Source organism: Synchiropus splendidus, chromosome 8 (assembly GCF_027744825.2).
Source record: "Synchiropus splendidus isolate RoL2022-P1 chromosome 8, RoL_Sspl_1.0, whole genome shotgun sequence".
In the NCBI taxonomy this organism is placed as follows: domain Eukaryota; kingdom Metazoa; phylum Chordata; class Actinopteri; order Syngnathiformes; family Callionymidae; genus Synchiropus; species Synchiropus splendidus.
This window is the reverse complement of record NC_071341.1, coordinates 17,108,203-17,131,729: the sequence shown is the minus strand read 5'-3', so window position 1 is coordinate 17,131,729 and position 23,527 is coordinate 17,108,203. Positions and strand designations below refer to the sequence as shown.

The following is a 23,527-nucleotide window of genomic DNA, read 5'->3' as shown; positions in this document are numbered from 1 at the left end:
GGAGTCTGCGTGGGGTTGCTTCTTATAGTCCCAAAAGATACTGAGGTGTTCTTGACTGCTAGTGGTATATTTTTTAAAGATAGTTTTAAAAAATGGGTATTATTCCAAGCATTTTAAATTAGTTTCCAAAATCTGAAGATTTCATCCTGGTTCCAGTGGACCCCAGAAGCCCCTTTGAAGTCTTTTTTTTTTAATACTTCCATTGCTTTATCTTGTGTGGGTTCCTGCGGTGGAATCGGGGTGACGCTGTGCATTTTGATGGGGCGCTGCCGGTCGTGTTGGCTCCACCATATGGCTCTGGAGGAAGAGCAGCCAGAGCCCGAGGTGCAGGCCGCCGTATGTCGGCAGGAAGTAAACAAACACAGCATGATGACTGAATGTGTGCAAAGAAGGCTGAGACAGACTACAGCGAAGACACATCCATGTGAGGTCCAAAAGCAACCTTCAGTCTAAATCACGAGAAGACTGATGTCCCCTGGTCCTGATCCCTTTAGAAATATTAAGCTGGGATAAGATTTCATCGGTCCAGATCAGGTTCTGCTGAGGAGAACCATCCAGGGGCTGTCTTGAGATTGATGAGGGACTAAAAGGCAGGTAGAAAGCAGCTCAAGGATTTTCAGATACGTAGGCGTGTGAGAGGGAGGGGACGCTATTTTGTGACCTTTTTCACAAAGACTCTGAGAGGTTTTGTGCCACCTGCACCCGCCGGGCATCGCTAATCCCCATGCTGCTACACTCAGCAGTAATTGGTACCTTGAATCTTTGAAAGACACACACACCTACACCGCGACAGTTTTCATGTGTCTCACACACACTCGGCAGCTTTGCATACATCAATGGAACTTTTCCTGTGGAGCAGTTTTGTCCAGCGAATAATGCGCCGTGCAGAAAAAGATTCCGAGCCAGAGCTGAGAAACGACTGTCTTAATTGGAAGTAATTAGTGCAATGCAAGATGGTTCACTAAACTGGGAGTTTATTCATGAAGAGATGCAAATGACAAATGGTAATTTTGGAGATTTCTGCTGAACTATACAAAAAAAGTCAAAATAATAACACTTGATATAAATATCGCTAAGATGAATAGTCAGGAACCTCACGCTGTATGACGTTTGTGCTACCCGCAAAGAAAAATAATAACTTCAATAAAAATAAAAGTGCTATGCTAAATAATGTAAGTTATGGGATGCGCTAATGTTGACGCTGTAAACCGCTACCCTGCTGCGCTACTTAACCTCACTCTATGGCCTTAATTGAGCTGACTGCTACTCAATTTTATGTATATTTTTTAGCAGTATCCTGAGTTGTGTTCAGGTCTCACATGCTACCTTGTGAGTATTTTCACTCTTGTCATGTCTCTCCTCGCTTTTTTTTCCCCTGGCGCAGGAACCCTCCTCTCCTGGTGCATCGTTAGCGATCAAAGTGCCGTTCACATATTGTGCTCAAGAAAAATAAAAAAGCAGCTTCAGGATATGACTTTTTTCCTCTCTTGGGTTTTCATTTAATTTCATTCTGTGTCGTTTCCTTTTTTATCACTGGTAATTAGTTTTACAGTGTCTAAAAAAAAAAACCCCATCCATCAGGCGGGCGACTGTTGCTGGCACAGAAAATCATTATTAGCCCCGCGAGCGCGCTCGTACCCGCAGCTGATTATTTCCTCCGGATTTAAAGCAGGAGGCGACACTGTGAGAACCAAGCGACTCACACCAAATTCAATTTTATTCACTTATCTGCTGTTTGTTTGTTTTTTTAATATTGACGCGGCAGCAGTCAGCAGGTACGTCAGATGATTCATGATGGTTTCTCTAGAAGGCACCGGAGTTCCACGCTAACCTGAAAACCATTAAAGAGATTAACCAGTGTCCATGTTCATCCTCCAACACCAAACCCAACTTTTTCCTGCTGCAGCAAACCAATAAGATCGATGAGAATGTTGATGGAGACTGTGAAGTTAAAGGGTTAGTTGCTTCGCAGGGCAACGTTGAGCTGAACTTTTTGTTTACAACCCCAGCCAGATTAACAGAGCACGATGAGTCTGGCACTCTTCTAAACAGAATGCAATATCCGCCCCGCTTTTATTTCTCAAAGCTAAATTTAGAATTTTTCTGTGTTGGAAATTAAAGAAATGGTGTCCTTTAATCCGTCCACCTTCTCTCTTTGATCAGATTCCCTTCCCTACTTATCAATTCTTCTGTTTTCAGAAGTTTCTGTTTGGTCGTGTAGCTTAGGCCCAGGCATCCATATAGGTCACGATATCGACGTGCCCGCCAAGATGAAATCGGAGCTGAATTTCATCTCGAGCTACGCACCTCACAGGCTGCGTAATGTGACGTAGCTGTTTCTCTGTCAACCTATAAAAAATTAAACGTGGGTGAGGGGGAGATGCTGACAATCCTATTTGGTTGGTCACATGATTGATCAAGTTGGCTGTCGTGTTGGACAACCTGTCGGTGGGCATTGTGTTAGGACCCGTGCTGGCAGTGAAAGCTCATCGTCTTCCGTCGTATTGAGTGATCACTGCTGGAGCCGAAAAGTCAACATCTCATTTCAGTGCCTCCTCTCCGCCCCCCATCAGGAGATCAGTATCACTGAGGACACGTTGACCTTCAGGTTCGGGTGCGGGGGCAGCTTTTCTCTCAGGACTTAACCGGGCGGCTGAACTCTGCCTCTCCTCCATCTAGAGTTCCCATGTTCCCAGACAACAGCGATTGTGTCTTAATGAATTCACTGAATACTAATCAGCCCGGGCCAACTCCTGTGGGGGGCAGAGCAGGGGGGTCGGTATAAATATGCAGAGGAATGTTCCTTCATCATCGCTGCAATGGAAGATCTGAATTATTATTTGCCTTTCAAAGTGTCTAACACTTGTTGTGCCGTCCTCATCTGTCACATTACACATTTGCCTCTCTTTCTCTGTTTTGATCAGTTTTCACCCCTCCGTTCTTCCCCTGGGGCATCGAGTGAGTTGCACCCCCTCGCGTGAACATTAGAATAATGTGTTTGCAGTGTGGTTCCTCTCACTGCCACGGATGAGTATATTAAAGGATGGATGTTCGTGTTGGTGGATGGTGCAGTCCAAACATACTATAAGAATGAGTTGTTTGGCAGAGCAGCAGGCAGAAAATGACCCGAGAGCAAACAATGAGGCACGAGATTTGTGTTGAACACACGGAATTTCACTGACGAAAATGGGCAAGGAGTGTTGTCGTTGAGGGGAAGCGTCTAAATATGAGGCTATGAGGCTCACAGCGACGGGAAACAGGGGGAAACAGCCACACGGAAGACGAGGTCCGTTGCAGGGAATCAGGGTGGTGGAAGTCACAATAGGTCGACAACTTTTAGTCCGAAGATAAAAGAGGGGGTCAGGAACAGGTGTTGAAACTGATCATCTGACAGAGTAGACCAGAAGTTGTGACGTAAGCTACAGCCACGCAGCACCCAAACACTATAACAACACTGTCAGCCACAAAATACTGGAAATGATGAACAGCAAATGGAGTGATTTCTCAGATTAAAAGTCACTTTTCGCCCTGGGGAAAACTTTGAGTCTCCCGTGGTTATATCGTCAAACATTAATCTAGAATCCGTTACCCGCGTTCTGCTGAGCCCCACGGACAAACTCTTGATAGCTCAATCAATCAGACCGACTGGCTCTGAAGTGTCCATTAACAGCTCCCGGTTGCTGTGGTCATGTGACCTGCCACGACCAAGGTCCAGCTCTGTAGATCTCCACCTTAATTTGTCGAGTAATTGCACGTGTTGGGAAGCCTCCCTGGTTTGTAATTAAGAGCGGCGCAGTGACACAAAGTTAATTTCGCCACCAAGTTCTTCCCACACGGCGCATCTCCCATTCCTTGTCAGCTCAGGCTGAACAGTTTTATCTGCCGCGGAGCTCCCGAGGCGCGGCTCATGTTCATGAATACTGATAAACTTCATAAAGATCCGCTCGCCAGAAACTCATACAACCTGAGGTCAGGAAGTAATTTGTGTAATCGAAGGAGATGATTCTTCGAGCCGCCGCAGTTGGTTAAGAGAACATTCCAGAGCAAATTACAGGCGTGTGCACGCGTGCGCCTGTGTGTGAAAACACACATTGTTTTTGAGACTATTGTCTTCCTCTCTGAAAGAGACTGATGAGTTCATGTTCAAAAGAGACCAGATCACATGACCCACACTACGGTCAGTTGAACTCCAGGTTTTACTAGTTGGCTGTGAACAGAAATGCGGGTGTGTCTTGGTTAGTAAATTCCACGCTTCGTACTCCAGATTGTCACATCATAATGTTTTCATTCCTCCACCCTAAATATTTTGTATTTTGGCCGGCGGCGCTGAACACACGCCACTTCATCAAGATGCGGGCTTAATGAACGAGCCTGTCACAGGACCCATCAAATGGAGCGGCCAAGAAAAGCATCATCCAGGTCTGGGAATCTGACTTGAGGCGCTGCACATGTTGCATCACTTTCGTGTCAGCAGGCGTTTAACAAGGATCTGAACGACCAGGTCTTCCCACGATCGGCTCTAAAGAGGGCTCTTTTGTGAGGAAGTCTCCGCCGGGGCGGCGCACTTTCATCATTTATCCCGACATAACGGCGGTTTATGGCCTGTCAGACGAAGCACGGTGAAAAGATCAGCATGTAAATCTTTGTCTGCTATTGGTTGGCTTTCTCCTTGACATGGTTTGCTTTCAATCTGCCGAGTCGACGGAGCCGAAGCCGCCCTCCGTTCATGAGCGGACGGGAGAAAGACGATATTATATGATTATGTCGGATCACAATACCAATTCACTATGGTGCACACAGGAGAGAGAGAGTGTGCCGGCCGCCCCGGACCTGATCTCCTCTTCCTGCATTGTCCTTTTGTGAGGCTGGCCATTATATTACATGTCCTAGTTTTGGCAGCTCACTTCTCAAATGTCACTTTATGAGAGTCGCTGTTCTTGACATTATCCTCCAGCTTTCATATCTGAAGGTCAAGAGGACAGGAAGAACAAAAATCTTCCAGGAAACAGAAAGTCTACCTAAGATCAATCAATGAAAAATGGCTTTGGAGAAGACACAACTCTGATCTGAAACCTCAAGAAATCAGAATGGAGTTCATCAGGGAAGTGGAGTATTTTTATCGCTTGTGCACACAGTTCAGACAGTCAGAGTGAACTTACCTTGCAGCGCTGTACCTGCTGTACCTGGTGCCAGAACAAGATGTCACACAGGCTTTTAGTTGGGAGGGCATCTGGGCGTCTGCAAAACAGGAAATTCTCGGGCGCCCGATGCCGCCATATACCGCCATATACCAGCATAATCTGGCGGCCAAACTACGGTCGATAATGGAGCGTCTATTTTTTCATGTTTTGCAGACGCCCAGACACCTGTGCTGTTGTGGAGTGCCAAATCTGCTTCTCAATGAAGACACACTGCACATTTTTGTTTGGTTGTGTTTTGAAAATACGTCTCACTACCTTGCAGCCTTGTGAAGGCTACAGGTGTGTCTTAATTAGCATTAGCATTTTTATCCAATAGACAATGTCAGACAGACTCCATTTGTTGTCTTGCTTTTGAGTTTTGTGTTTATTTGTTGACAGGTCTGTGTCTAGCACAAGAGGCTAGCTATTGTTGAGACAGTGCCACTTTTTTGGACGTTGCTATCTATGAATTCTAAAGTGTAACTGAAGATGACCAGAATTATCGTCCTGTTTATATGCAAGACCACAATGCAGTCATGTTGTGAATAATTTGGTACTTCTTCCTCTGAAAGCAATCCCTGGTTTCGGGAGGTATTATATTTGAATAACTTTCTAGCGCTTGTGCTCAACATCATTTCGAAAGCTGCTAACTGTCAGTGACAACATTGCGTTGAACGTTTGATCAGCTCAGTGTAATACTTTATGTTTGTTCTAATTAACCCTCAAAACAGGCAGAATTTCACGTCTTTGGAGAAACGTCTGCGTCTGCATCACATGCTGGCACAGACACCGATGTTTGGCCTTAAAAAGAAACACACACACAAACAAACAGAAATGTTAGCTGTTGACCAGCCGCAGCGTGAACGGAACTTGATGTTTTGATGCCAGATGAAGCCTGAAATGTCAAATATTACCTCAGTTTATCATTCTAATTATGTGTGTGGGAGTGCTGTGGATATTATGTCAACATGTAAGCGCAATTGTTGTGCAATCGCAGGCTTCCACACCACACACACCAGAAGAAAACGACACACACACCACCTGGTCACATCCACATGTGCTTTCAAGCCAGCTCCTAATCCCAAACCCCCACCACTAATTCAGTTTCAGTCGTGGCTCTTCCTGAAGCGACAGAGAATCCATTGCTTGATCGAACTCGACACCCCAAGAGTTGACGCCTCACAGATGTAGACACGTTTAATCTGGTGCAGAAATCTGATTTCCAGATGATGCCGCCTGGTTTTCGGCGACTGCTTCCTGTCTGTTTTTAATAACATGCCCACGCTCGGCGTGTTGGGCGCAGGTAGCGGTGTGTTTACGTGATTAGAAGAGGCGTCAGAGTTTAATAAAAGCAGGGGACGCTGTGGAAGCAGAGGTTTGTCACACTCAATAAAAACCCAGAGCGCTTTGTACACTTGGCATTGGGAGTCGCAGGATCCGTCCCCCCCCTTGGTCCCTGAAGCGCGGCATTGTCTTTTGAAAAGGCGCCTCTTTGTGTCGGTGGCATGGAACGACTCAGATGAAGAGCCCCTCACTGTCAGAGCGGCGGGTTTGAAGTCTGCCAGCGTCTGTGTGGAGGATTCTAACTCATTCTCTGCATATTTGGATGCTATTAACATGAAACGCCCGGACTGTTATCTTTGATTTCGCTCGCCCCAGAAGCCCTGGCGTTGGCATATTTACGGCTCATTGTTGGGGGAGCGTAATTAGAGCGGGAGCACGCCGTCAGAGGTATATGCTGACTGTTCAGACACGTGTCACGGCCTCCTGTCAGCCAGGAGGAGGACGCCGCTCTCCACATCAGACCTGACCCACTTTAAACCCCTTTGGACCTTCGCAACTGATGGGGGAGTTTCCAAACATCTGGGATTAGATGTTCTCTCGTTGTTTCGTCTGCTGTGGGAAATTTCGACTCCATCAAATTTGCTCTGCTTCTCTTTCACTTGTCGTCCACCTTCGTTTCAAGGAAAGCCGAAGGCCACAAGTGTGAGTAGGAGCGCAGCTCGACCAGTGTAGGGAGATGGTGAGCTTTGTCTTCTGTCTCAGCTCTTTCTTCAGCACAGCCATCATCAATCCATCTCACCCTCTGTCCTTTCCTCACAAGCCAACTAGACCCGAAGAACTGTAGCAGAATCTCATTTCAGAGTCGGACAGAACCTTCCGCTCTTTCTTAGATGAAGAACCAAGATGTCTGACTTTGAGCAGCCTCATTGCCAAAAGTTTTCTCTGCTGGGTGTCTGGACCTTATCAGAGATGGAAGCTCAGTCATCCAGGAGGGACTCAAAGTCCCCCACATCAAGAGAGGCCCCATGGTATCTCGGACAGAAGAGCTGGAGGAGGTTTCTGTGAAGGAAGTCTGGGCCTCTTTGCTGCCGTTGCTGCCCCCGAGACCACTGACCAACCCCTGGCTTCCCTAAGTGCCAAACTGTATTTTCCATGTGGACATCTGAGAGAAGAACTCATTAAGAGCCCCAGCAGTCAATAGAAAGAAACACTTAGATGAAGATAAATGAGCTAATTTCTGTGGCTAACGAGTCACTCGATCTCCAGCTGGACTTGGTTTTCAAGAAAGAAAATCATAATAAATGTGTTGTTCTTCCACAGAGAAGACGTTCGCCTGCGAGCGCGCTGATCGGCAGGGTTTTACTCTTTCAAATGTTCACATCGATTCGGCGTCTTGCTCCAATTGTTAATCAATTCCTGGCGAGAGGACTCGGCCCGGGCCCTTATCGCTGCGCCTCGACGGTCCGAGCGCGGCTGCACTGAAGCGTGGAACTCGCCGTGACGCCCGCGCGGCTGGTGTCGCCGCCTCGCTTGTAATTCATCATATTCCTGTGGAATATTTTCTCACTTCGGCGTGTGATTGCAGGAGTCTTGCAGCAGCAGCAGCAGCGCGTGAATGTGGTGACGGCTTGTTGCAATAAATACATAAAACACTCAGAGACTGGAGCGCGGCGTGGTTTCCAACTCCAGACAGATTTCAGGATGAAGAGAGGGGCTGATGTTCTTTCCCTCTCCGTCGTGGGCTCTGGCGAGAGAAGAAACGCGGGTGGCTGTTTGTAGTTAAAGCATGCGGCGCCCTTCCACTCCACCCGCATCATTATTTCCAAGAAATTAAAAGAATGTGAGCGTCGCTCATTGATCGCTCTTTAATTAACCCCCCTATTCCTTCCATTCCGAGGACCCCCACGCTGGCAGCAGCGGGTGATGCGTTCAGTGCCTGCTCCCTCTGAATGTGGTAACAGTTTCACATCTGGAGCAGAGCGTCACGTAACAAGTGCTGCAAGATGTTGCGCTGGCTAATGAATGGCAATTTGGCGGCGTCCCATGTTCCCCGCGTCCTTAATCCAGCGAGTTGTGAGCCAAACTCTCGGAACGTGTCGTCATCTGAGATCACCCCAAGCTTGAATCGGAAATAGTTTTCAAAGTGCTCCGCTGTCAGTTGAGTAGCAGCCTAATGAGGCAGAGGTTCACGTTCCATTTGTGTTGGAGGTATTTAATAGTTACCAGATGAGGTGGAGTCGCTGCAAATGGCGGCCCAGATTAGATAATCTTGACGGCAAGTCTGGAACACTGGGGGAAATCGATGGAACAGGCGGAGGGTCGTCGGCAGAGTGACGGACGACGGCCGCCCGATACTGCCACGCAGGAGAAAACATCAATTTGGGGACTTTTCTGGTCGATTGAGCGGGAAAACACATGTTGGGACTTGTCTCCTGTGCTGAGTTCATTTCACTAAAAATCTGTTCCTGGGCGTTCCAAAAAACACACACTGTTACAGTCTCTGAGTCTCTGCCTGTGTGTCTGTTTTCATGTCTGGATGCGACACAGTGTCATTGATACAAATTTTTTTTTAAATCTAGACCCTTTTTTACATTAAAAATATACTATTTTTTGCAATTGGAATATTTTAACGGTCTTTTTCTTAAATTGCACAGTATTTGATTCTTTTTTTTTAAATGTATTCTCTTTATTTTGTATTTTCCATTTTGTAATATTTGAAAAGCACGAACTAGACATCAAAATACCAATGGATATTGATATTTTCTCTCTAATACCTATGCACCTTTACTATGTCATTGTTGGGGGTTATTTTATTAAAAAAAATTAATGCAAAACAAAAGATGTTTTCTTAAATCATATCCTATTGAATGTTTTTCTATATTTCTTTTATTTATTTATTTATTTTTTGTTTGTTTCACTGTTAAAATTACATTGTGTGTTTTCATTGAAATAAATATATAAAAACTCATTATTGCCATTTATTTTCAATGCAATGCTATATTTTTTCATCCTGCCAGTTTTTTTTCTTAATTTTAATAATTCGAAGCTTTATTTTGAAAATGAAAATATTGTCACGTCTGTAAAACCATAAATCTTATTCTCCATTTATTTACTTTATTTATATATATATATATATATATATATATATATATGTCTATATATATATATATAGACATATATATATATATATATATATATATATATATATATATATATATATATATATATATATATGTATAGACATATATATATGTCTTTTTTGCTCATTTTTATTTTACAAAGAAATGTTTTCTTTCATATATTTTCCCTTCCAGCTAAATAATTACATTTCATTCTCCATATATTTGTGTTCATTTTGGAATCGAATTGTTCCACCGTCCATGTGTATAATCTATAATTTCATTTTTTATTTGCTGTCGTGTTGAGAATTTTGTCGGGAAGAATCCGACCTGACGAATTGGTGTGATCACCACAATATTCTGCCTCGACTTGTTTAAGAAGTGAAATCAACACGATCCGCACCGAGAGGTCCCACAACAGAACAAGGAAGTGTTTGATAACATGAAAGAGCTTTTGTGTCTGGTTGACCTTTCCTCAGCTGCTGGCAGCAAACACCAGCTGTGAGCGGGGGAAGAGGGTCACCAAGAAGGTTGCCAGAGTCCCCCCATAACTCGAAGGTGAAGGAAAATTAGATTATTGTGGGTAAAATATACAATGGAGAAAACTATGATCTTCAGGAAAAATCTAAAAGAATAATCTGAAAGAAAAAAAAAACATAAAATTAGAGCGGGTAGTGGAGGCAAAACACTTTAAAAAATGGAAAAAAATCTGGAAATATAGAAATAAAGTGAGAGATACTTGCCCAGAAAAATGAAACCTTGAAGGTGAGAAAAGAAAAAATACGTTGAAGGAAGTCCTCCATGCCGACCACGTTCTCATGCTTGATCTTGCATGTGAAAGAAAGTAAATTCAAAATGTCTAAATTAAAAAAAAAAATATATATATATATATATATATATATATATATATATATATATATATATATATATACTCTGAGGGGAAAACATGATGGGAAAAAAAAGATTTCCATCATGTTTTGCTGTTGTATGTGTTGTTCAGAGAAACACGTGTTGCGTGACAGAAGCTGCTGAGCCTGTTTGATTCCTACCTACCGACTGTTTAGCAGACTTTCTTACCGTTTTTAACAGAAGCTTGTTTATTTATTTCACTTCTCTCGTTAAATATTTCACCCACCCCCGTTCCCCCGCCTCTCCTACCCCACCCCCCACACCCCCTCACTGTGAAGACAAAGCACCTGCCGTGCAGAGAAACTCACACTGGAGAAAACAAAACAGTTGACAGAGAATCAGAACGCTGCAGCAGGTGAGAGTGAAGAAAGGAACGAGTCTGAACAGGCTGTCGACACATCAGTCACGCTGGCGGTTATATGTCGCCGTGCAAACCCCTCATCTGCTGGAATCAGCTCATGCAGACAGACAGGAAGACTTTTGCTGCACATATAAATAGCTGTCAGCGATCAGTTCGTTTGGATTTAGAAGTAGAGAATCTCACCGAGGATAAAAGAAACCTTTCAGTAGCTCATTTTCATCTCGACAAATTCAAACTGATGTTGTTTACACAGGAAGGCAGGACTCACTGGGTGCTCTGGTTTTTAGAGTAAATATGAAGCTCAACTCTGAGAGTCTCAAACTTAACCTGATTCTCCAGCACACACACACACACTCAGTTGTCGCCCGGCAGATACATCCATCGCCGCCTGTGTCATGCGTGTCACATGTCTTTAGCTTGACGTCAGCCCTCAGTGTGGCTCCAGGAAAGTGACAGCGCTCCAAGGAAGCATCAGCAGATCACAGCTGACGCGAGGCAGCTTCTGCTCTCAGTGAGGTGTGGAGGAATCGGTTTTCTGTTCTTTCTTCCTGATAAAGTGCTTTCATTTATTCCTATCCTTTTTAACAAACCCATAAAAACAAGCTCAAAATAGTGTTAGTGCTGTCTGCAGCCTGAAAAATCGACTCAAACTTTTCAGTTTTCTCCATGGGAGTCTCCGAATGAGGTTTGTAAATCGCGACTTGGCCCGGTGCAGGTGCAGCGTGACTCTGCAGACAGTTAGAAAGAGAGCAGAAAGCCACGCTGAACTCTGATGTCCAGTCGGGGGTTGAAAGATATTGTTTGCCTGCTCAGGCGTCTGAAGGCTCAGGGCACAAATCCAGTCAGGTGACCTTATGTGGCCCACATCCAGATATGTCATTGGGAGTCAGTGGTGATGACAGACCAGCTGCTTTGACCTATGGCTGCTTGTTTGTGCAGGTTTGAAGCCCCTGTTTCAGGGTCATGTCGGTGACGTGCAGCATTAATTTCCAAGTGTGAGATGAACTTGTTTAAATACTTGAAATGTTGCCCACAACTCGCCTCCAGCCCTGCTCCCCCCCGAGTATCGACTCTGACTTGATTCTTGCTAACACCAGCTAGCTTTGCTAACGTGAGGTAGGACCTCAACTGTAGGAGGTTTTTGGCCGTCACACTTGACCTGATGAAATAAAAATACTGTGGGAATTGGTTTTCATTTGTGACTCTACCTGATTATATTTTGGGAAATTCTTCCCATTAAATGTGTTCATGTCACCCAAGGGTTCAATTTAAAATATTTTCCGCATCATTACTATGTTTCATAACTATTTCATCAATATTTATTTGAAAATAAATCACTTTTCAAGTCATCAAATCTCAGAGGCCACTTCGTGGAACACAAATGGCCCTCGGGCCAGACCTTGGACTCGCCTGCCTTGGTGTCCCAACTGAAAGCATTTGCTAACCGATATGATGATGTTCACAGAGCAGGAAAGGAGCTATGACAAGTGAAAGTGAACCTCATGTTGTAAACCTTGAACTTGAGAAAACATAGCAAAACTAAACCTGCTGTAAAAGTTTTGGTGAATGACAGGTCTGAAGAAGCAAAACATCATTTAGAAGATGAAAAAAAAGTACATTAAAAAGTGGCAAAAAAGAAAATAATTAATTAAAATAAAATAATGGCACTAGCAATAAAAGGTGTAAAATAAATTATAGTTGCATGAAAAGCTATGGAAAAATTTGATGCACTGTTATATAAAAACTAATAATTTAAATAAAGAATAAAGTCATTAGTAAAGTGAGGGAGAGAAATAAGCGTAGATTTTAAAAAAATGTGAGAGAATCTGCTGAGTCAGCATCATCTGCCTGAAGTTCACACAGCAGGAAAGGAGCTCTGGAAAGTGAAAGTGAACCTGATGTTGTAATCCTGTCTCAGTGAGGTTCCAGCTGTTCCTGGAGTAAGAGATATTGGAGTGTGACTGTATCAGTTTCTGGACGACATTGAATATAGAAATCTTGGAAAAGGTGAAAACCACTGACGCAAACATGTAGAGACAAAGATTGCGGACACAGTCTTATCTCATGAACAGCTCCAAATTTGCCACCCATCTGGAACGTGGTCCAGTGAGTCTATTCAGTGGAATCTCACTGACATTCCCAGGCCACCGAATTTCTCTAAAGCTTAGCGCCGGCCTTTTCTCCTCCGTCCTCTTTGGCCTTTTCAGAGATAACCTTGAATGGTATTGTCTGACGGGAGGTCACTGCTTCCTGAAAGAGAGAGGAAACCAGCTCCAGTCCAGGGGGGAAGGGAGAGACGGGGGTGAGGAGGGAGAGTGAGTGACTCGTCTGCGTGTTAGAGACTGTAGCGAGGAGGATGATGATGAAATCTGATGCAAGCGCCTTCACAAGTTTTATGGATTGAACAATAAAACGTGAGAGTGAAGTCCGCTGAGTGAAGTGCCTCTCACAGAATCCATTAGGTCCAGCATGTCATTCTGAAAATGATTGTTGGAGATCGATGGAAACTGGATCCGTAGGTTTGGGTGGACGACCTCGTCCTCTTCTTCAGAGTCAGCTGTCATGGTAACAGGACTCGAGGACGGGCTTCTGCTTTCGGCCACAAACCTGGTAAACAAACAAACCTTCCGGCTCTGTTGTCGGAGAAACGGCTCAGAGAGCCAGGGGCATCGGGAGTTTGACCTGAGCGGGCAGATAAGCCAGCGCCTTCATTCGCGATAACCTCAGCCGCCACCGGGATGATTGAGGCTTCTCTTTTTTTCATATTAAGGTGGAAAACATTGTGAGATTCAGAGTACTGGGATCTGCTGTCATTTCATCATGGCCGTGTTGTTTATCAGACCCAACACAGATAGCAACAAATAGCGACTGGAGTTGGCCAGACTCCAGGATTTTGCTGGATTTAGCCTCTGTAACTGCAGCAACAAGATGCTAACAAGTGCTAGCTGATGGTCAGTGTTCTGTTCTGTAGGGATCATTGTATCCCACTTATAATTATATATTAATAGTAATATTTAGTTAGTGTTTAGTTATTTTAGGAGAAACAAAGCATCTATAAATCCTGTTAGCATTATGTTTATCTCCAACTTGTGTCGCTACGGTGAGAGTGATTACAATAACAAACAGTTTTGAGGCAAGTACGTTTTGCCAGATCAGTTTTTCATTATCGTTTAGCTAGCTAGCATGCTAGCTTGCATGAGAGCGTGCAAATACAACACTTGATGGCGCTGTAAGGGGATAATATTTTCTAGAATAATTTGAGTTTGTGGGCGCTCCTGAACAGTCCAACACCACATAGCTAAATGCTAAGTGTGTGATAGCATTTCATGACCATCCGTAATACATTCCGAGGGTTTGGAAATGTTTAAACATTTCGTTTTAGAAACATTTTGATCTTTTAAATTTAATTGCTCCTTGTCCTTTTTTCCTGTGCGACATTGATTTTCTGCTCCACTAAAGCTTGTGTTTTTCCCAGAGGGAGCAATTTTGTTGTTCGCCTTTAATCATCTGCCTGCTCGTGGGTGATTCGCCCGATTCCAGGAACTGGAACTGAGATCAATAAATGAATATCGAGGCTTTTGAACGGCCCACTTGTTCCTCTCATGGAGTCATGAGGAGAGAGGGAAGCTGAGGGCGCTAGCTAAACGACACAAATCCACGACTGTCGGAATATTCGGCTGAGGAGGCGCCAAAATCCAGAGGTGCCTGTTGACGGCAAGCTCTGGTGCCTGAGGCGGTTTCCTCTCACATGTCTTATTTCTCTGCGTGGCGCATCGGCTTCTGTGAAAGAGCTTTTTTTTTTTTTTTTTTTTAATCTGGCGGCGACATCCCAGTCACAAGATTACCAACCATTTGATTCCCAAAACCCTGCCCAGTACGAGGATTACAGCAAATTCACTGATGAGAATTTGAATATGCTTAGTAACCAGCGCTCGAAGAAGGCGACAAAAACATGGACGTCGTAGGAAAGTTCGGAAGAGAAAAGAGAATTTCTATAGAACGGAACTTGACGTCAGAAAAAGACTAACTTTGGTTCGGATCAAGGAGCCGGTTGCTAATCTAGCTTTAGCATCGGACTGAACCGCGTGATGTGGTGATTCATTGGCAGATTTTTAAACTGTAGTTTGCATCAAAACAAGTTAGGAGAGACACAAGCACATGATGAAATTGCCCTCCATTGGAGAGCAAGATGGCGACAGACAAGCTGCTCCCATGCTTGCGTTTTCTGAATATAAGGTCGGGATATATGTGGTACTTTTGCAGTTAGAGAACCCATTGTGTTCCAAGAAAGATGGAGCCGCTACTTCTCTACGTTGAGAGGAATCCGCTGAGGTGTTTCGGGCATCTCATGAGGATCGCCGTCCCTTTGGAGGTGTTACAGGAGCAGCCAGCTGGGAGGAGACCAAGGGCTCTGAAGCTGCTGCCCCCGTGACCTGACAACGTACAAGCGGATTAGGGTGGATGGATGGTTATTGCGTTCCCTTGTGGGACTATAGTGGTGATGTTGCTGTTGGTGGTGACCACTGGAAGTCATCGCCAGGAACAATATCCTTTGCTCCTCTAAAATCGCGCACCTTTGTTTCTCTCTTGATAAATATGACATGCTGTGCCTCCTAGTGGTCAGACAAAAAGTGAAACAATCACATTAGGAGGTCAGGTCCAACACTAGTGATGGGTTGGTGAAGCATCATGGAAGAGTGTCCTCACTATCACAGGCCACTAGATGGCACTTTTTGCTGGATAACATTTGGCTTCCAGCATCTACTAAACCGACACTGAGGAGTCATGAAGCCTCACTATCTCTCACTGAAACTGACTTTTAAATTGACAGAGAAAAAAGTCCCTCTCAAAGAAAAGATAAGTCTTAACTCACCACCAAAGATGAAACTGTAATAAGGTCCAGAAATTTGGGTCAAGAAAAATGCAGTGAGCCTGAGGTTGAACATTCTGCTAAGGAACATCTCATCCCATATGTGAACACAATGGCTCTGACACATTGTGTGTCGGTACCTGGTGAAGCTATATTCCCTTTATCTTGGAAACCAAAGGATCTTCTTCAAACCGAGTCTCTTTTGATCACGAGTCGGGTCGACACCGGCCTGGTGTGCTAATCAAAGCCAAGTCTTGACTCGCCAAACATCTCACAAGAAACGACGACCAAACAAAGCTCTCCCCGCTGCCGCTGCGAGGAAATTCGGTTTGATTAGGCGCCGCTGTATCTCCGCACATTACACAAGACTTGAAAGAGAATTTCTGAATCCATTAAATATTAATCGTGAATGCATTAAAACATGGCCGTCAGTCTTTTTTACCCTTTTTACATAACCCAGCGTAAATGAGCGTGTTAGCTGCTAAACGTGTCTTTCTTTTGGGTTGTGTTTTCGTTCGTGGCTGCCTCTTCACTTTGAAGGTTTGAGGTCAAAAAAAAAAAGTTGAGAAGAAGGAGAGGCGGCTTGTGGAAGTGAAAATCCCAGGATTCCCTCTGATCCTGTGCTTTCTTCTTTCTTCATTGCTGTTTCACACAGCCACAGAAGGGAGAGTCGTTCAAATGAAAATGAAATGAAAATGGAGCGTGGAGAACAGAGGTTTTGGGCGATGATGGTCAGAATGGTCTCTGACGACAGGAGTCAGAGTCAGAAGAGTCAGAGATGAAGATAGTGAGGTTGTCATGAGGAGATCAGAAACCATTGTGTCAGAGGGACAAAGTTAGTGAGGACAGATGGTTGGGACTTGATGGAGGGAAGAGACAGAGTTGGACCAGGAAGGTTGGCGATGAAGAGGAGGATGGTGTTGGTGACTAGAGGATGATGAAGACAGGTGGAGGGGGAGGACAGCTCTCCTCCAGCTGTTCCTCCTCTCTGACCTTTCCTTCTTGTGTAATTTTGTTTGTTTTTACTGTCCACTGTGTTGCTCGTGATAGAAATTTTATTTTTGTTGGGTGTTCATCTTGATTTAAATTTGCTGTTAAATTTTCTTATTTTATTGTATTTTATTTGTTTGTTTATTTTTCAATTCTTCTTTTAATCTATTGCTAGTCTTTAAAATATGTTCTATTATACCTAATATAAAAAACAGCAGCATCACATTTTTGACTCAAAAGGTTAACAGTAAAATGTTTTTTTAAAAACTGTACAGGGAAAAAAAAGTCAAACAAAACATGTCATGATCAACGGCTAGTAGCTGTTAGCGCTGCAGGAGCAATTGCAGTAGACTAGAATGTGCTCACTAAAGAGCTTATTTGGTGAATTAGCATTGCTCGCAGCGCAACATCCTCTGGAGTCATTTCATAAACTGTAGCTTTGTGACCGATGTTTCTTTATTTGATGATGTGGTGATAACGCGAGCTAGCATGTTGATGACTAGCTCGACGCTAGCTCGGTGAAACCGTATTAGTCAGTGAACAAACTCGATGACCAATGTTGAATTCGGCCGCACACCTGCAGACGTCCCATAGCTCACGCGACACACTTGAGGGGATTAACCTGTGAGCCAGGAGCCGAACCTGCCTCGGCGACCTGGGGACACAGCGGCAGCAGCCAAAACTCTGGATATATTAATCCTGGAGTTGATACCAGGTTGATACCAGTGCCGCCCTTAGTGTCTTTAATCGCTGACACAAAGTCGTCCCTCAAGGTTCCGCCTCCGATTTAAAGAAATGATTGCTTCCCCGCCGCCTCCTCCCGGAGCCCGTGGTGCCAGAAAGTGCCAGGTTATTTGCATGTTTGCGACGGTTTGATGAGTCGCTGGCAGCGAGGCACAGCTCTGCCAGGTTTCAGTAAACACGATGAAGTGTTCAAATCACAGCCTGTGTCAGTTTTTGGAAAGGTGGCTCGCGGTGAAGCCGCCAGAGCTGCACCGAGCTGTTGGATTACAAGCAGAGTTCAATTAAGCAGAGCTTCCTGCTACGCCAAGTCGCGCCCATAGTTAGTCTGAAGATGGCGCTCACGCTTCATATGTTGATCTGCCTCTCAATATTCTCATCAGGATCATATTTGAATTGAAATTGATTCTCCGACGGCAGGCGGCACCTTGTTTCCTGCTGGTGATGGGGAACTAGAGTGGGCCCGCATCAGAGCCCTGAGGGACGCCTGTTGTCTTGCTTTAACCCCTGAATTTCTGCACCAGGAGTTCATTTTTTTTATGATTATTATTGTTTGATATTCACGTGTTTCAGTATTTTAAAGGATGTTTACATTTAGTTGATTATTCTTCACATAAATTATTTTTAATATGTCTTAATTCTTTAATTATATTTTCATGGTTTCAAGTACTTTTGAATTTTAGCATATTTAGATGTGTTTGATCCCTTGATTTAGTCAAATTTTCATGTTCGTATTTTCATATTTTGATATGTATGTTTTTCTTACTTTTTTTTACATTGCACTGTGTGGTAGAGTAGATGTTTTATTTGTATTTTTCATTTTTTATTTCCATTATTTTATTTTATTTTTGTTTTCATTGATCTATCTCTATTCAAAAACATAAAAAATAAAGAAATATTGGCTGTGTAATTTAATTCTGATCATCTTATGATATTTCAGTTGTTGATAATCATTATTTTATAAAACAATGACAAAGTTGTATTTAAATTTTGGTATTTGATTTCTTTGTGTTTAGTTTAAATATTGTTTTTTGAAAGCATTTTTTTATTTTATTAAAATGAGCTATATTTTTTCTGTATATATTTTTATTCCCGTCAACAATGACAATTTTAATTTTTTTTTTTGTTAATGCAGTTTTAAACAGCGCCCTCCTTAATGTAAAAAGAAAGAATTTATTTTAAAGATAAAAAGGGTTTCAGGCGAAGTCGACTTCTAACGTGTGGGCCGTCCAGAACAGTGCGATCAAAGGGGCCGAGGAGCCTTGAATGGGCCACAAATTGGACAATGATCGTAGTCGTCTCAGTGAAAGTGCTGCAAATGAGTCGCCGGGGAACAAGGTCCCTGTGAAACACTGACCGTCTCTGCTGTCCGCAGGTCTGCTGATCGGCTCCGGCTGCGCCCTCTACCCTCTGGGCTGGGACAGTGAGGAGGTGCAACAGACCTGCAGCAACAGCTCCAACCAGTTCCAGCTCGGTGAGGCCTCACACACACACACCTACGCTTGCACCGCTGTCTTCATAGGGACCTCTCATTGACACGGCCATGACTCTCGATGCGCATCCTCCGCAGGTTCCTGCCAGATCGGTTGGGCCTACTACTGCACGGGCGCCGGGGCGGCGGCCGCCATGCTGCTGTGCACCTGGCTGGCCTGTTTCGCTGGGAAGAAGCAGAAGCAGTATCCGTACTGACAGGAGGAGCGGGGGGGCGGAAGCGGCCGGAGACCTCGGGCCAGAACTGTGGACTCACAGCAGAACAGCACAGCAGGCACCAAAGACTCGGTCATAATGGTGCTCTGGACTTCAGGGGACGCTGCAGGGACTCTTTCATAACATGCGCACACACGCACACACACACACACAAACACACACACACACACAGACACTTTGAAACATGGCTGTTCAGTGGAGATGTTTGGACCAATACGGTTTGTTGTCAGCAGAAGTGTGCGACCGTCACTCGAGAATTTCACTGAGTTCAAAGGTCATTCAACTTGCCGGTGGTGCGTTCAAGCATGCATGGGAAAATCCCATCTCAACCCTCCATGCAGGCTACTGACAGCACATCACAAGCCAAGCTTCCATTTCAATGTTTACAAAATGTTACATTCAAACTCCTGTCAAGTCAGTGGGACGTTTCCTTGGAAAGATGGATGCTGATTTTCTTCTTTTAGAACAGAATCCCCTCAAAAAAATGTTTTTATGCCTCAGTATTTTTGAAATTATTTTAAAATGTTTTTTATCCTAAAATATACAAATTCAAATTAAATTTAAATAGCCAGTATATTTTAGTAAGCAAAAAAAAAGTTAAGCAATTTCTTTGGCGAATTAATTTTAAAAATTTAAGTATTTCTTTTTAAATATTTAATATGCAATCGCATCTGTTTTATTGTGACAATTTTTTGCAAAATTGTCACATTTTTGTTTCAGAAATATTATGAAGTATTCTGTCTTGTAAAACTTCTTTGAGAGAGGGTTTTTTTCTTAATTATTCTTTATTTTAAGTAAAAAAGTATTGAGAGAATTCTTTTATTTTTTTATATATTTTTTATTTTTAATCAAAGTCCCAGTAAATTCTGAGTCAGAGCGACAGAATGAAAGAAGAAAGAAGAAGAGCAGTAAACATTATTCCAGCGAGGAATTTTCTTGACAACAAAAACGGGAATTTTCTCGAGTGAACCCGCACACTTCTGCGCCAAACCTTTTCAAGCAAAGCATTTTGTTTGTGGTTTTGTTCTCGTGACAAAGAGCAAAGTAATATTGCTTCATTGTATGGTGTTTCCTCCATCTTGGCCTTAAAACCCACCAAGACGCAATAATAATAATCCAGACGCCCGGCCGCCCGCTCCCTCCGAACCCTGCTCCTCATATCACCTATAAGCTTTTGTGTACGACGACGTATTTTATCATGATAGCACCTCTCTTTTTTTATTCTTCACTCTTTCTTTGTCATTGTTATACTTTCCTTTGTTTTGTAAATAAACGTTTATGGAAACTCTCGACTTTTATTCCGACCTGGTTGTGGATTCGCTCTGTTTGTTGTCCGATCGATTCCGGCAGAGCGACGGATTATTGATGAGTTAAATCCCACAGCCTTCAAATCATCGGTGATTTACACTGCCTTTCCCAGGAGGCCACGGGAGGAGCGGAGGCTGCTGCCGCAACAAACGTCACAGAGAATCGGCTCGGCTCATACGGGCTGCTCATGCTGCAGTCTGGAACTGGGAAATCCTGGATGACGTCACCTGGCGGCGGATTTCCAAGTCGGAATGGAGAAGTGGAGAATTCTTGCCACAGTGGTCATGCAATCCAAGATGGCGGCTGGGCATGTAAACAATGAGGAGAGCTCCTGTAATGTTTATATTCCACTCCTATTTTTTTCTCCGAATCAGTCAAATACGTTGTATAACATGAAGATTTTGCAGTGCTGTTTTATATTTTCATGTTCAGCGGACCATGCTAACATTGGCCTTTGCTTGCCAGGTACGATGCCTGTGGCACTTTTCATGGAGAGTCTTCCAACTTCAGAGGTCACTGGCGCTCTAACATCAGCGCAACCATGAGTTTGGTGACCATGACTCAACAGTTACCAGCTTTTGTTTTTGTGTCAACTATAATGTAATTTGCATTGGAGCTACATATTAGCCTCACTGTTTTTGGTGATGGTAGTTTGGCTTTAGCGTCGAAGCTACACTCCATGACACTACATTTTCTTTTTAAATTACGGCATTAATAAACTGTATTATTAGCTGTTTTGGAACGCATGATAATATAATTACATTTGCTTTTATGACATAATAATATGTTATTAGCGACACACGATGTTAACATGTCTGTGTCAGAGTTCCTTGTGTAACCTTTTGTGTTTGTGCCTATGTGTTTGCTTTTCACCGCGGTGATTCACAAACCTCCGTCGACACTCATCTCATTTGTGATGCAGAAGTGTGTTTGGCCTTGTTAGCATCCACATCGACTCACTACTTCCCCCCCCCAGCACCTCCTCCCCCCACACACCTCCGCTCACACACTCTCCCTGGCAATGTTTACGCGGCTCTGTTGTTGCTGTGCCTCACTCCGCTTGATATCACCACAGACAGTCGTCTGCGAGTGCCAGATGTCCAGGTGTCACCAGATACGTTTCCCTGAACCCACGAGTCGCCGACCTGCGTCTCCAGTCATTCTCTCTCAAGTTTCTTATTAGGTTTTGTGTTTGCAGTGACGCTGTTGTCCACCAGGGGGCGAGACTTGTGGTGTACATGTGTCAGACCGCTCAAAAGTGGTTCCTCACCTCATCAAAGCCTCCTAGAGAGTTTGATTCTTCTTTCTAGTTTGCGAGTCAGAGGTTTGACCAGCAGGAAGTGAGGCCATCAATACTCCACAGGAACTCGGGATCTTTGCGAGGCAACTCTAAAGAGCTCCCCCTGTTCGACACATCTATTAGCGTTTTCTAATTAATTCCTCCGTGGCAGTGTAGCGGGGAGATAACCAGCGGCTTGAAGAGCAGCGCTGATCTAAAACTGCTCTTTATGACACCAATCTGCATGAAGATAAGGCGGCGTTGATCCCGCTGCAGCGGAGATGGTGAGGCGAGACGGAGCAGCATCCGAGCAGGGACAAAGAAACAGGCTCACATCAGGTTCTTCAGCAGGTTTGAGGGGCTCTTATCACAAGATGTCTGACGGAGGGACGACAAGCAAGCGCACTCTTTTGTGAGGTCAAAAATAAAATTGGCTGAAATATGCTAAATAAATTCAGTTTGAAAAAAAAACAACAAAAAATTCAATAAAATTTATAATAAAGCATCAACATTTTCAAATAATAAAGCATCTGTTTCTTTCTAAAAAGGAACGTAGACAGTAATAATAACATGAAATCATTATAATCATTTTTATAGTCAAAATTAGATATGAATGTGATCCAGATTATAATCCAGAACATTGAAACATTTCATATTTATTTTTAATTATTTTTATTCTTTATAAAAACACACTATTTTTAATGTTCAAGTTGTTAATATTAATGAGCAAAATTAATTAGATTACAGCATAAATTTTCATAGTTCATAGAGAAATTAATTGTGAACAGACGTGTGTGTATATATATATTTTTATATACATATATAATTCTTAAATATGAAATGTTTCTTTGTTTCAAACATTATTTTTAATAAAGTTATATTAATATTTTTTTTTAAATAATAAAATAATAATTTGGAGGGAAAACAAAATAAGTGCTGATTTCTGGCGGTGATCTTCTCCTGAAGCTTCCTGCTCTGTGTGAACGTGGAGCTCCAGTGCCGTGGCGAGAAAGGCTCTGGCGCCTCCACTGAAGAGTCGCTTTGTGTTTCCCACCTGCAGGAACAGGAGTGTGGACAAGTCGCCCTGCTGCTGTGAGGTGAATTCATCAGGTAACTCCTGGCCTGGACTGCCACTATGGCTCCAGACTCGTGACACGGAATGAGCCTCACAATGGTGACGACCAATACTAGTTACCTGTCACAACAACTCGGAGGAGGTTCAGATCAGATGAGGGAAATTATGGGGTGTCGCCGGGAGCTGTCAGTCGCCAGCTGGCTCCTCGCTGACGCGCCGTCATTTTCAGAAAAGATCAAGGACGTCTGCGTGGAGGAGAAAGAGGCCCATGGAGTCGGTTTTGTCTGAGTCTAATCCCGTCTACAATGAAGTCAACACTTATTTTTAATCCTTGACTCAACAAAAATGTTGGGTGGTCGTTCTCCCATCCCGGCGCCTCACAACTGCGTGACAGCATCACACTGCCATCTCTGTCAGGGACCAACCCTCTTGTATCGCAGTCCACGATGCCGCAACCAAGAGCGCCATTCTGCAGCAAAGCATTCCATGTTTTAAAATAAAAAACATGGACGTTTATACTGTTGCAATGCGAGCAATGCGCTCCCAAAACATGCGGCACCAAGACTAGAATCCCACAGCAAAGCATGCCATGCCAAAAAGACCACCCCTCCTGTATGATACCGTAACCAAGAACACCATTCTGGAGCAAAGTGACACGCTCCCCTGCCCTGGACCTTCCTGGACCTTCGATCACCTTCATCCCT

At 43.7% G+C, this 23,527-nt stretch overlaps 1 protein-coding gene across 2 annotated transcripts in view; it reads left to right on the top strand.

Moving 5' to 3' along the window:
* The window catches only part of LOC128763566 (LHFPL tetraspan subfamily member 6 protein), a 52,038-nt gene extending 30,868 nt beyond the window's left edge, over positions 1-21,170 (top strand). Inside the window, exons 3-5 of one of the 2 annotated variants that reach the window (XR_008415660.1) lie at positions 18,830-18,928; positions 19,025-20,802; positions 20,935-21,170. Coding sequence is in view for 1 of the 2 variants with exons in the window: in XM_053872489.1 (XP_053728464.1) it covers positions 18,830-18,928; positions 19,025-19,143 (218 nt within the window). In the remaining variant the exon portion in view is untranslated. Of the gene's footprint in view, positions 1-18,829; positions 18,929-19,024 lie in introns of both variants that reach the window. The other variant, XM_053872489.1, reaches the window with a different exon arrangement.
* Positions 21,171-23,527: the final 2,357 nt, after the last annotated feature.